The 15433-nt window shown below is 40.2% G+C and overlaps 1 protein-coding gene across 1 annotated transcript; it reads left to right on the top strand.

Moving 5' to 3' along the window:
• The first annotated feature begins 13528 nt into the window (after positions 1-13528).
• On the top strand, positions 13529-14950 carry LOC121955678 (5-hydroxytryptamine receptor 1B-like). Its single transcript, XM_042503728.1, is given in 2 exon segments — positions 13529-13544; positions 13547-14950. Coding segments are annotated over 2 exon segments (1185 nt in total). The 3' UTR covers positions 14716-14950.
• The last annotated feature ends 483 nt before the right edge of the window (positions 14951-15433 follow it).

The following is a 15433-nucleotide window of genomic DNA, read 5'->3' as shown; positions in this document are numbered from 1 at the left end:
CAAATTGCCAAAGATCCATATTATTAATGTTTTGTTCTTCCCTCACACAGACAAACACAACTCTGCATTTCATTTCAAAGATAACTTTCTTCTTCAATGGACAGGTGACACTGATAATTGTCATTGTTACAACCTACAGCTCAAAACGTGATCAGCAATTTGATTTTCAGCACTATTTGTACTTGAGAGTTACGGTGATGGCATTAATGGCCTGACCTTGTCAGAACAAATCGTAAAGTCAGACTAGGTCAGGGTTGAGTGCAGCTCCCCCTGGGTGCTGCCTGGGCTGATTGCGACCATTATCTTGTAATTCCAGCAGACATGTTGTAGCATGTTTCACAAGTGTCCCAGAAGCTAATAAAAATACACGCCTTGTCTATTTCTGACATAGCCATGGTGCACTGCATGGAGTACATTAGTTTCTCCTGCTAACATGCACTGTATGTAAAACATAGATACAAAGTATATATGCCGATGAATATCCTCTTAATGACTAAAACATGTGGAACAAAACCGAGTTGCAGGTGGAACACGGCGCTGCTGAAGAATTATCCCTCCTGCCTTAATGTCAAAAGTGCGGCAAAGATGAAAGAAACAGTTGACTTATTTATGCTGCATTGTCCTTGGTTTTAGTGGATGATAGCATATTGGGTTGGACCAGTAGATCTGCGTATTCTACACTGATTCTACGCTCAGAATAAAAGCTTTTTTTTTGCTTCATGCACCAATGAGCAGCTCTCATAAGAATGAATGGGGCCCCGCCCCCATGGCTGTATCCAGACTTCCCATAATACATCCATGGACTTTATCCATTGGATTGTCGACTTCCATTTTGAAGCCTCAAGTTCAGCATTTTGGCTGCACCAACTTAGTTTTTTTAGAGCCAGAAGTGCTATATTTGGACGAGAAATTGATTGTATTATTCTTGTAGTGAAAATATGCCATCCAGTTCAGATCTAGTGGCTTCATCAGAGAGCTTTCTTGGTGTGTTTCTGAAAATGCCTCAACAGCACTTTGACTTCATCTCAAACACACTCCATATTAAATAAACGGTTGAGAGTGATCCGGCACATGTCAGGCCGCTGGAAATCTGTCCAAAGTGGAAGGGGACCAGACACATCTGCCAGAGCAAGTAAAATACGAGATTCAAGATTTGTCTGGGTCCTAGGCAACGCATTAATGGAGGTCAGAGTGAATTATAGATGAATGTATTTCTTTCAGTGATGTGAGTCACATGAAACGGGTATTAAATTTAATTCTATGTGATGTTAGAAAGGTCATCAAAAATTAAATGTATCTTGGTGAGCCATGCAGACAGAATGGAAATAAAAAAGTCACTGATTTCATCCTCACTAATGTGCCAATACTGTTTATAACGATATTCAGTTATTATCTGTAGTGTGTGTTTTCGTGATGACTTTGAGTCTTCTGTTACAACTCACCATCTGGAAAAATGAGAAATGAAAACATAAAGTCTTTTTTCTCTTCTTCCTGAAAATCAAAAGTATTTCATAGAGCCCGCTGAGGAAACAGAAAGTTCCAAATCAAAACGAGCTGAGAAGAAAGATGATGCAGTTAATTCTGTCATCAGTTTGATCTCAGTCTGTTTTCTTACTATTTTTGCTGTTGTACTTTGTGTTCCCTCTGAGCTCCCGTTAAATCCCTCTGATTTATGCATCAAAAGCCTTTTTATTATTTGCACAATCTTTTTTTTTTTTTTTTTAGTCTTCTCTGATCTGTAAAAGTGAGACATATGAAACAAAAACACCCTCTCCTGCAGGACCACCGTGCGTCTTTGTCTCCTCTTTAATGGCGTTGATTCATAAGTGGTTCACCTGTGTTCACGTGCGCTCCATCATGTGTGGCATCGTGTTTTTGGAGTGAAAACTCCTCCTGGTGTTTCCTCGTGTCTCTCTGAGGCCTTCCTATAGGCGGAGTTCAGATGTGGATGGGATGAGAGATCTAATTGGAGCTGAGGTTTTGACACTCTGCAGCTCTGACAGGGCCGCGCTTGCTCTTCAGACAGATCGCGCCTCATCATCAGACCTCCTCCACTGCTCACTGTGGGAGGCTCGTCTGTGGCAGCTGACGTGCACTGATGGCCGGAGAGGGGATAATGACGCAAATCACAATATGTGGGCGCTGGTGTGGCAGCTCGTTTTACATGTTTACATAAAACTAGGTATTTTATAAATATACGTAAAGAAAGCTTTTCTCTGAGACTGTGTTCTAAGCAGTGTATGAGACACGAGAAGTTCTTGACCACTAGTAGCGCCGTGGAGCAGGGTTTTTTTATGAGTGGGTTTTGTTGCAGTGTTGGATTGTTTCTAAGTACATTTACTCAAATGCTGCACTTAAGTACTAATTTGAGGTCTTAGTACTTTATTTGAGTGCTTAAATTTTAATGCTACTTTAGTGCCCTGATGCACCAAGCCAGCTATTGGGCGTTGGTCAAGGTTGGGCTGATGGAGAGCTTCTGTCATCCTGGTTTTGTGGTGTGTCCCACACCGTTGGCTCTATCTGGCCCTTTATTAGGGCTGTCAAATGATTCATTTTAAAAACTGTGATTAATCGCAGCATTCAGGTAGTTAATCACAAGTAATTTAATTTTTGTAATCACATGCTTTAAGTTCCATTGGTTTGCATTTCAAAACAGTTTTGAAGTCTGTATTGTCACGGTAAAGCAATCCGTACAGATTGTCTTGATTAGGAATCAAAAGAGCAGAAAACTGCATCAGACTAGCATACAGTGATCTTCAGTTACTTAGTTACTTTTCAGATACAGTTTTTCATCCCCTTTCTGTCCAGTGAAAACAGTGTATCCACTTGATATTAAATCTTTGTGATAAATTGAAGGATGAAGTGTTTCTTAATGCGCTTAGAAAATTCTCCTCCTTCTTAAATAAATAAACTCTTTATAATCCCTCTTAGATCAGCCACATTAAAATATACATATCATGATTTTTTTCCCTCAGGTAGGTTTTAGCTGTTATGTGTAGTAATAAAAAGTCATTTGTTTTTCTCTTATACTAATAGTCGTCTAACTCACTGCAAATTGTCAAAATTTGCATTCAGTGATTGTTAACCTTTGGAATGTTTCCTGAATGACATTTTCAAGTGTCCTCGATGTATGTAAGAGCGTTGTTGTCGAAATGTGTCCGACTGTTTCAACAAGCACCAGCTCATTATCTGCAGCAACAGGCAGCCCTCTTCTGGATCTGATCTCAGGCAACTCTTTGTGTGTTTGTAGTTTTTAGTTTTTTTTTTAGTGCAGCAATCAGTTTTGGACTACAGGTTAAATTCTGGTTTAATTTTTTTTATATTCAAATCCCAGATGTGGGTGTTCAGGCTTTTCAAGGGTCACTTAAATGAAGTTTTAAACATCTACTCAAGTTTTGTGCTTATTTACAATATTGTGGTACTCAATTTTAACTCTGGACAGCTATGAGGAATTCTGTACAGGGAGACAAAAGTTTCCATATCAAGTCCCTCCAGCACACCCACTCCAGCGCCACCACCCACCCATCCTTAGCTCTAATACACGGGCAATTTCAGATAAACTCTTGGCCATTAGCCACAGAGAGGGAGTCTCTGACAACCATTTCCAAATCCAGTGTAATAGACTCATCCAGGCCATGCTCTGTTTTGCATACTCTCAATATGATTACAAAGCACAAAAGGCAAAGTCAGTTATTTCAAAATACAGAGATAAATTTAATTTCAGATAATGCTGTGCTAGCTATATTCTTCTTTTTACCTTAAAACAAAGCAAGGACAGAAAATGAATGATTGGAGAAAAATAAAATCACTGACTGACTAACTGCAATGCATCAGATTGTTAAGAAATACATTTACTCTTCATCTATCATCATTTCCAAATCCAGGGTTTAAAATGTGTTAATTAATGTAATTCAGACACAGTTAAGGGACCCCGGGATGCAGAAATATTCATATACACATTTCAAAAATTGGCAAATTTCGCCTCCTACTGCAATCTGCACCTGCAATTTTTTTACACCCTTTTGAGATGCCCCAATTGAATAGAATAACAAAAGAGAAAGTTTTTTTTTGCATATATTTAATTAGTTAGTTCATACACCTCTTTGATCCATGCTCGCAAAACAGCAACACAGAGGTGTCATCTTTTACAGATGGATGAGGACTGAGCTGGAGGATGAGTGCTGATAACAGTGTTACGCAGGTGCTTTAGAGATTCATAATTGTGTAGATAATTTCTAACTGTGAGCTGATGTTTTCCTTTTGTTAAACACAAGAAATCCAAGAGTGTTTTGGGGTCTCTCTGTGAGATCTGTGTTAACTGTTGTGAAAAAAGATGAAAATGTGTAAAACCAATGAAAACGTGTCAACACATTTGCAAGACTTCTGTTGTGCTAAGAAGCTGATAGCGGGTCCCAGTTTTATTTGTTGTGTCTTAGAAATTGAGAAAAACTGTAGTTTCACGATGACACCGGAACAACTTAACTGTTGTTAAACCTGTGAATAATCGTTGGATAACGTTAGCTGTGTGATGCTACTGGTAAGCTCTGGTGCTGCAGCAATAATGTCATGATTAACAGAGGGGGGTGGCTGAGTGAATCAATATGTTGCACACAACTCTCCAATGAAATGGGATTTGACCTGTTTTAAGTGGTAGTGGGAGGGGGGCACTTAAAGTCAACATTGTTTTAAGTTAACATAAAAATAAAAACATTATCTCAGTTCCAACCAACCAACACCGATTAATTTTACATATTAAGCCTTACTACACTATTTTTACTCAGCGAAAATATCTGAACACATTTTTACACATTTATGACTTAAAGATTCAAGTTAATGATGTGATTTTAATATTTAACTTCCTTCATATTATCTCCACATCTGTTGTATGAATAGTTTTCCAGTTCTTCTAGTACATCTCCTATATTTTTTTTCTCCAATTGGATTAGCCCTTTGAAAGCTGACCCAATTGGTTTTGTTTCTTGCAAAAACATGACATGATGGCAATGAGCAACTCATCGAGATATGTCTCAAAAATTAGCAAGACATTAGTAAAGAAGTTACAGTAAAATTACCTGAAAAGAAGCAGTAAAAATTGGATAAAATGAAATAAATAAATAAAATAAAATAAAATAACCTAACCCCAAAAAGAGCTGAAAATGTATATAGGTATATTTTTTTCTGACATAATTTTAAATATATTATTATGATAATAATGAATATTGTTTTTCTGGACATTTTTCCTTTTTTTTTTTAAAAAATATTCCCCTCTAAACAGGTCTTTCTCTTATCACCTTTTACGATTTTGTGCAATTACTGAAACATTTCTTGGCAAGTTGCTCACTTCCTTTACCCCATGTTTTCGGAAGACCGAATTTGCTCAGGTTTCAAAGGGTTTAAACAGCTTGTAAAAGGCGTCTGAATACAGCACAAGAAAACTGATGTATATTCAAGTCTGAAAGGGTTCATTTTAACCAAGTAGGGGTGTTGTGTGCATCTCTATATAGTGAGTGCTGTGGAAGTCAGCATCTCTATAAACCACTGTATCAGTTGCAGATGGACTGCAGTGAGGCTTCTGTAAGACATATCTTTTTGTTGAGCAAAGTATTTCAAGGTGTCCCCGACCAGCTCTTCTTCATTTGGAGAAGCAGCAGCTCGATGCGAAGGTCCTGCTGGATCACTGAGCCCCTCGCCCTCTCACAGCCACTTTCCCGAGGAATCTCATTTCAGCCGAGAGTGTACATGATGTGATTCCCTCAGTCAGTGCAGCGCCTGCAGGCATCACACAGGTGAAGGTCAGGAGGAGCTCCACTGGAGGACGGGGAGCTTTGCTTTGTGACTCAGCACCATGATCAATACGATGCTCGCCAGAGCTGCACAATATGGATGTTATGTGGGGTGTGGATGCTGAGAGGGTGAAATGAAGCGTGATAAATGATTTCTGCATTAAATCTCACTTTGATTGTACTTTATGCCGCTATAGACCCTGAAAGTGAATATTGTTTGCAGAGAGAAAAGTAATTTCCAACTGATTTTTCAACTAAATTACGAGTTGCCAGAAGTTCTTCAGTTTTAAATGAAAGCAAACCAAAGGTTACAGACAATGCAGCTCCTCCTCAAAGCGTCCCACTGATTAGATGTTTGTGGTCATAGGTCAAAGTTCGAGGTTACTGTGCCCTCACCTGTCTCATTTTTGTGTACATGATATCTCAAGAACACGTTGAAGGAATTCCTTAAAATGTGACACAAATGTTTGCGCAGACTCAAGGATGAGCTGATTAGATTTTGGTGGTCAAAGGTTAAAGGTCACAGTGACCATGCATTTATCTCATTCTTGTGAAAGCAATATATAAACAACACTTGGAAGTTATTTATTCAAATTTGACACAAACAAAAGGTCAAGGTCACTGTGACCTTGTATCTGTCTCATTTTCTTGAACACAATATCTGAAGATGGCCTTAAGGATGTTTCCTCAAATTTGGCACAAACGTCCACTCGGATTCAAACATGAACTTGTTGGCATTAGCTTACTGGCAATTGAAGAGATTCAAGAAGTTCTGTATACTTTATACTTTAAGTTAGTGAGCTGTTGAGTTGTTTTTTGTTTTCCAAGTTTGGCAGAAGAATTTTCTTGGTGATAGTTAGGGTTCGGCAGTAAGGGTGTTGAAATTAGTTTTTGTGATGTGTCAGTTTTATTCTGGTCTCCTAGTTTGCACAGTGTCGGAGATAGGGGGATGCTGCAGCCAAAGACCAGTGATAGTTTGTTTATCATGTTCACCATATTAGTTTGGCGTGTTATGTAGCATTTGTGGAGGCCAGGAGCTTGGTAACTATGAGTATTTGCAGAGCTGAAGTTGGCTTCTGTACCTGGCCAGGTTATCGTTAGCTCAGAAACAGGAACTCCTGGAGCTTCTCTCTACTGTTCTGTTTGCTTTTCCTTGGCAACTTTGTTCGTTTATTTAATATATGAATTGTTAAAGATGGAAAATGAAGCTTATTTATTTATTCAATATTTTATTCATTCAAAAGATGTATTTTTATCATTATCTCCTGTCTTATAACTGTCTGCAAACCGCATCTCCTTTACGGAGAATTTTATACTCAGTAATTTAAAATTTAGATTTTCTGTTTTGGGCTCTCTGGCTCCTTGGCCTCCATAAAGGTCAATATAGCCTGAGGCAAGTTTGCATTCCCGTAGTTTCCTCATAAAAAAGCCGATGAAATTTTGAATTATTGCCGAAAATAAGCTCTGTGGTAAACAATCGTTTATGATACTAGTTTTGTTCAGCAAGATAATCTTCACAAATGAACAACACTTATAGGATTTTTGAAGCGTGAATGCAATCACCAGAAGTAAAAAGCTAACATTAGCTACAAACTGAACTGCACCATGGTCCCATGACTTGAATACATGAGTATGTTTACATGCACAAAAAAGTCTGGTTTTTACTCTTATTCCCCAAAAGACAATACTCCTACTAAGCTGTTTACATGTCTAATGAACTAATAGCCCCGTTGATTTGCAGCTCTTCATACTCCAACTAACGTCCCCGAACATGTCGTTTATCAAGTCAAAATATTGAAAAGTAGAACAGCTAGAGCCGCTTTTCATTTTGCTTCTTTGCTTCAAAGCAGGATTTTTTTTCATAGTTTCGTAGAGTGGCAGAATTGTTGGCAGACTTCTCTCTTTCATTCCTTCACCTTCTTGAAATAATCGGTGCTGCGATATTTGTGCATATCCAAAAACCTGTTCATATCTGAGTCTTTTAGGTTTAAAATATGCCATTGACATGATTGTCATCAAATGTTGTCATATTTGGAATAACAGGGTCATAATGAAGTGCATGTAAACGTAGACAATGTCACCACCACTAACTGAGGGGGCTTTCATCATCAAAAGTGTACCAAAAACAGACGTGGACTGCTATTTGCTGCTTCTCGAGTGTTGTAATCAGTTGTGAAAGAGTCTCAAGTTAATGATTTCTCGATATCAGATGGGAACACAGTCTGCCACAGACAGACCCAGATCTGGATTTGCTGCCACCTTCGACCTGCAGTTAGAGCTTTGGCAGGAGGCAGAGAGCTCTGCATTGACTGCAGTGGCTCCTCCTCCGTTCAGGAGCACAGCCTCCCCTCGCTGCTCAGCTGATCCCCGCTTATGACGGTCCCCAGGGCAGCAGTGTCCGTCTGTGACGGCCTTTTGTATACTGTAGCACAACAAAAATAGATTACATGATGACGCAAGTGTACTCAGGTACAGAACATTATTAATGTGAAACTTGAGAGTCGGAGCAGTCGGGCTCTGTACATATCAATCATACTTAATATAAAAATGCCCTGAGTCTCTATGTTTGGTGTGATGACATTTAATGTCCCTGACAACCTCTGTAGTCTCATTTAGCCACTTGTTGGCAACCACATTTTTTAAGCTTTTTTAAAGCTTCAAAATTTATGAGTGGAGTATTTACTGACATATTTCATTTTGTAGAACAAAATGGGAGAGTATCTTACCTTTGGAAACCTGGATCGACATTAGTTTTCTTTTACTGCGTTCACAAATTAACTGACCCCTTGAAACCTGAGCAAATTCGTTTGATTTCTTTTGAAAAGATAGGGAGAAAAAAAAGCAATGACCAGCCTGGCAAGATTAGTTTAATTAGAAATGATCAAAAAGGGGGAAAATGTCTAGAAAACTATATTTATAATTAGAATAATTTTAAATGTAAAATTGTTACATAGAGAAATAATAACACACACACACACACACACACACATACACACACACACATATACATACAGGGAGACAGTGCAAAAAGCTCCTGCAGTGATTCTTCAATTGGACTGAGTACACTAGAGTTAAAATGAGAACATGAATATTTATACCAAACTTCATGCCAATGAATTGAATAGTTGTAAAGATATGACACTCGACAGTTACTGAGAGTCAGTAGGATTCATCCTCTGGGGACCATGACTGCTCATGTAGATGCTTTAGCTGACTTTTCTCAAGGGCTGTGATGTGTTTTATGTATTCTCCGCTGTGATTTTTATTGCCGACTGTGCTGTCTGATATCTTCCTCACACTTGTAATGTTTGTTTTCACTCTGCGCTGCTCATTTTAACCTTGTTAAGAAAGGTGTTATATAAATACTTGACGCTGATGTCGGTGGAGATGTTGGCTGCTGCACTTCCTGTCTGACTAAACGAAGCTTTGTGCATCTCGGTTTATGTCTGAATAAACACATGATGAGTTACAGCAGCACAGGTGTGCAGCTTCATAGCTGTGATGAATTGGGGTCACCGGGTTCGGCAACGCGCTCTCGAAGCTCGGCAGCCTTCGGTTTTGAATTGCTTTGAAAATGGAGAGACTCTCCATCTTCATGCATCACAGCTTCCTCAGTGCATGGCAAATATTTACTTGGCAGACTGTTGATTCACCCCAAATATAAATATTGTTTGAGACAGAAAAGAAACGGTAAGGTGTTTCCCGGCATCTATAGGGCCCTGAATAGAGGTAAAGCAAATGGCAGTGGTGGGAGAAGTGCTTAGAATATTTGCTGATTAATAAAAGTATTGAAACTGCATGTAAAAATACTGTTGTGCAAGTGTCCTGCATGTACTGTGTAAATGGAAGGATGCAGCTGAGATGGATGGAGAGACACAAAATACACAAAAAGTAAGATTAATGTCTTGCTTAATCATTTGGTAGAGCAAGAATTGCAAATGAAAGCATGTTTTTCCATTATGTTATAGTTTCAGAGGTTTTACCGAACAGATTTATGTAACTTTATATGTTAAAAAAAGCCTAATAAGTGTCAGTTATTTTTTGAAAACATGCTCCACGAACAGTTAGTTTGGCCTTTTGTGATAATGCAGCTAAGCTAATGAATTAAAAATAGACTACTCACTACTAAATAAATGCATCTTCTCTACCTATCTATCTATCTATCTATCTATCTATCTATCTATCTATCTATCTATCTATATATATATATATATATATATATATATATATATATATATATATACACACACAATACATGGAAATATGGAAATAATACTAGCACTGGAAATACTACTTATTCCGTGGTTACAAATTGAAATATGCTGGCATCTTAAGCATTATAGCAGCATATAATAATATATTATTTAGTATTATGAAAGTGAAAGTTTTTTTTTCTTTACATTTTACCATTACCATAAAGGGCCATCTCAACCATTTGGCAGAGGCCTATATTTAAAAAGCAATGTGGTCTGTGAAAAAATAAACATTGACCTTTTGTTATTGTGGCCCCAAAGACAAAAAAAATGCAAAGAGAACAATGTCCCGTTGTTCTGTTCTTAGTGGGGACTTTAAAGAGTTTTAGAGTTTGAAGAGCTTTTACTTGTATTTCCACTGTTTGGTGGTACTTTATTGTGAGTAAAGGATCTGAATACTTCCTCGTCCTCGGGTCCCTGCTGCGTTTGTATCCATCAGCCCTTCATGAAGCTACGATCAGATATTTAAAACATGACGTCTGGTGAGAGTTTTTGGAGCTGTGCTCGGGTCAGGGAGCTGTCCGTGATGCTGAAAGTGCTCCGCTCTCCAGGCTTCATTCATTAGTCTGTGTCAGAGAATAATGGACTGTAGTTAGCCTGTCAGCCTCTCTACAGAGGAAACCCTCGGGCATTATGACCCAGCAGAGGGCCTTTATGAAAGCACCTCAGAGGGTGAGAGAGGGAGGAAGCTCTGTGTCAGGAGAGAGAGAGAGAGAGAGAGGGAGGGAGAGATTATTCAGACATTTTTATAGGTCATATTATGTGTAGATATATTAATAAAGGTATCTTGATTGTCAGTCGTTTTGATTATCAGTGGTGAAAAGTAACTAAGTACATTTACTCAACTACTGTATCATTTTATACTAATTTATACATCTACTCTGCTACATTTCAAAGGGAAATATTGTACTTTTAAAGCACTACATTATATCATTGCTATAGATAATTTGATTATCTATATCAATTACATAATGTAGTGCTTCCTATGTAGTGTATTTGTTTTTTTTTTTTAAATCTTCTCCAACCTTTTTTTTTTACTGTGTTTAACTTAAAATGTCAGTGTTTTTGTTGCGTATTTATGTCATTATTTCATGAAGCATCTCGTATCAGCTGATTTTGATAAGTGCTACATGAGTACCTATTACATTTATATCATAATCACCGGACAGAAAATGTACTTTTTAAAATAATATTTTAGGTCTAATTCTGTGGTTTCACCTTCTAAAATATGAATATTTCCTGGCTTTCCTGACATTCTCTTTTTAGGCTGATAAACTAAATATCTTTTGGTTTAGTGACAGACATTGATCATGAACATGAGCGGTAGCAGCAGCCTGGATTTTTATTATTAGAGAGTGTGAGATGCAGTGAGAAAGTGACACAGAAAGAGATTTTAAAGAGCTCTTTATTGGACGCAACTGAAGGACACACGGTTACAAAGGATACAATCCACCGCTGAGTAGAACCTGATGATACAGAGGCACGGCCGATAGTATCAGCTGATTGTATCTCGTCTCAGATAAGCTAGCATTGAGGATAGGTGAGGTCACGTCCTCTGTATTTTCTGCCGGGATTCAGGGGTGTTAGCAACCTGGGGGCAGTTTAAAACAAAAAGTGAGAATTTAAAATGCTCACTCCAGGATTTTTTAGACTGAGTATTCTCACAATTTGCTACTTTTAGCCCAAGAAAAGGGTTAATATGAGTGTGACCGTTTGTTTTTGACCTTTGGAACAGTAGTTTGACAAACATATTCTCAGGGGCTCAGCCCAAACCTGGGGAGGGGAGGGGTGGCTGCATTTTTTTTTTTTTTATTTTCTCCATTTACAGTTCCAATTTGCACAAATTACCAAGCCATTTGAGATAGTAGAGTTCCTTAAAATCTGCCCCTCAAAAAACTGCCCTCTGCCTTCTTTAAAAGAGCCAAAAGGTTTTATAAAATAAGTAGGGTATGTCTAGCGTTCTAGCCCTCCTGGCAGTGGATGAGGGCTTTAAAAGGGCAGTTAGACCTTAATGCTGGTAATCTAAAAACAAAACAAACCGTTTACTGAATAAAAAAATCCTGCCTCAGGCAGTTACAAATATATATCAGTGTTGGTGTACAATGTTGGCAGATAAGTGACAAAAAATGACAATACGGAAATGACAAAGACAATAAAAAAAGACACGAGGTAGTAAAATGGCACGAGGCCATGACACCGAAAGGCATCTTTTGCATGTGCATGAGACACTGCTGGACGCCATCAGGTGAAAACGCGGCCGGACAGAACAGGTCGTGATGTTATCATATGTCGGGTAATGACTGGACAGCACCTGCCACGTCTGCCCGATACGCGCACAGGCGGCGTCACTACAGAATACGGCTGGGCAGAACCTGCAGTGTACACATGATGCAAGGTTGGATGGCATCAGGTTGAAACAATGCTTGACCACTTTAGTCTTTACATGCTCATTTGTACATTAAATCTGCTTAAACTAATGTTTACAATACATAAGCTGGTTCAGTGCCATGTGAACATGTTACAATGAGGGGGTCCCCCAAATCAAATCATGCTTAAGGCCCCCAAAAGTCTAGTGCCAGCCCTGAAGCCCAGCAATATGGTGACGAAAATGCAATTGACAGGAGGAGTGGGAGAGCGACATCTAGTGGATAATGTATCAATAAAACCTTTGATGAAGATCATGTGATGTGATTGAAAGCCATGAGAATAAATGAACTTCATGACATTCTTTGTCCACTGAAGGGCACTGACAAGATTATTTGTATAGTGTAAACTGTTACAGTCATTATCTTTGTCACAATTCCATATCATCAGATCAAAGGGATCCAAAAAAAATGTCAATGATTTAAATTTGAGTAATGATAAAAAGACAAAAAGGACAATTTAACAACAAAAATCAGTATCGGTTATTGGCTTGAAAAATCAGTCACATGAAAAAGAAAAAAAACTGGGAATTCTTTCACCATTTCTGAGAGAGAGGGAGAGAGAGAGAGAGAGGGAGAGGGAGAGGGAGAGAGAGAGAGATAACACTGCCCTGCGTTGGCAGTATAAAACCAGGAGTCAGACTTCAGCAGCTCTTAACTTGTGAGGAGACACTAAACGGATTTAAAAACAGCAAATAGAGAAAACAGAGTCATTTCATTTCCCCCCTCTAACACTGGATGATGTGAAAAATGATTTTTGTATCACAGAAAAAGATCTGTGGATGATAGAGAGGCTGCTCTTTGTGCCATTATAACATTTTTTGTTTCTTGGATAATTTTTAAGTTGATAAATAGTGTAAAATGATGCGGGTGAAGTGATGAAGATGAAGAGGAGGAGGCAGAAATGTGTCTTTGTGGCCGCACTTGTCTGATTGTTGGATAACTGCCGCTGCGCTTCCACTGGACATGGAGCCGCTTTTATTTTGGCTTTACAGAAAACGAGAAGCGCGCGCGGTGGATGAATATTTGAGTGATTTCGGGCTGATCTCCAGGCTTTCCTTTGAGCTCGATGACAGGGGGATCTGACGAGGGACAGGTGGAGGGATGGAGAATGCCAGTGAGCTCAAACCAACGCCTGTCATCTACGGAGAGCTGTTGAACATCTCCACCAACTACACCCATGCCAATTTCACGTCGAAAGAGGAGGAGAAGGACACTAACGTGGCTTTCCAAGCGGGTCTCGCCGTGACCTTAGCCCTCATAACTTTGGCCACCACGCTTTCAAACGCGTTCGTCATCGCCACCATTTACCAGTCCCGAAAATTACACACCCCGGCAAACTTTCTGATCGCGTCCCTGGCCGTCACGGACTTGCTGGTGTCCATTTTGGTGATGCCCATCAGCGCGCTGTACACGGTCAGCCAGACGTGGACACTCGGGCAGGTGGTGTGTGACATCTGGCTGTCCTCGGATATAACGTGTTGCACCGCGTCCATCCTCCACCTGTGCGTAATTGCGCTGGACCGCTACTGGGCCATCACGGACGCGGTTGAGTATTCCAAAAAGCGCACGATGGGGCGCGCAGCTGGGATGATCGCCACCGCCTGGGTGATCGCCATCTCCATCTCCCTGCCGCCTTTCTTCTGGCGCCAAGTGAAGGCAGAGGAGGTGACGAGCTGCAACGTGAACACCGACCACATTTTCTACACCATCTACTCCACCTTCGGCGCTTTCTACATCCCCACGCTGCTGCTCATCGCCCTGTACGGGAGGATTTACGTGGAAGCGCGAAAGCGCATCCTGAAGCAGTCCCACAACAAGCCCGGGAAGAGACTCACCTCGGCGCACCTGATCACCAACTCCCCCGGCTCGGTGGCGTCCACAACCTCCCTGAACTACGGGACTAACGACACCTCTTCCTGTGACACTACCTCGTCCGCGAACGTGAACCAAGTCAAAGTCACTGTGTCCGACGCGCTGCTGGAGAAGAAGCGCATCTCCGCCGCCAGAGAGAGGAAGGCGACCAAAACTTTGGGAATAATCCTGGGAGCCTATATCATATGCTGGCTCCCGTTTTTCATTTACACTCTTCTAGTGCCTGTCTGCGAGTCCTGCTTCCACCCGGAGTTATTTGACATTTTCACCTGGCTGGGTTACCTCAACTCTTTAATCAACCCGATCATTTACACCATGTCCAACGAGGACTTTAAGCAGGCTTTCCACAAACTAATACGGTTTAGATGCTGCAGGGCATAAACGATGATAACTAGCCATAATTACCCCCTTCCTCCTCCCTCCTCCTCCTCCCTCCTCTCCCCCTGCAAATCCCATCTCTATCACCTGTATAATGCCAGAATCACCATCAGTCACTAATATCCACTCCCCAGGTTCTCCCTGAGGACAGCATCACCAACATCCAGATTGTTTATGATAATGTGGCTGCAAAATGAGCTTCTACCTGATAGATGGTGCTGGGGACTGTGGTAATGCATTGACCTGCCATCCAGTCTGCATTGTGTTATCTGATGGCACTGCGTTATGAATGGCTGCCATTTCTCCACCATTGGAATTTCTAAAGAAAATAAGCCAGCTGCTGTTGGCTCAGAGGAGAAATAGTCAGTGCATGTTATGATGTGGAAGCTCTGTGACTGGTTTGCAGATGATAGTGTTATAATGACTGTGGAGAAAGCCCATAGCCCCAGATGCAGGGGCCCCGCCTGTACGTGCTGCACTGGACTGTAGCCTACAGACTCACTTTGCCATATGAGTTTGACAGTCAACATCAGTTGGCTTGTAAGCACAAAACAGCTTAGGACTAAGCTACCAAGAGCCCCAAGGGCAAAAAATAAGATTTGTGTTTCATTTTCCTGACTCAATAAGGGGAAATACTGGTGCCTACAACAAGTTTAGTTTAGTTCCTCAGACGTGCCTGGCCCAGATGGAGAGAAAAGCATGATTTCAGTTCGAGAAAAAA

Source organism: Plectropomus leopardus, chromosome 16 (genome assembly GCF_008729295.1).
Source record: "Plectropomus leopardus isolate mb chromosome 16, YSFRI_Pleo_2.0, whole genome shotgun sequence".
Classification (NCBI taxonomy): Eukaryota; Metazoa; Chordata; class Actinopteri; order Perciformes; family Serranidae; genus Plectropomus; species Plectropomus leopardus.
This window is presented reverse-complemented; position numbering and strand designations above follow the sequence as displayed.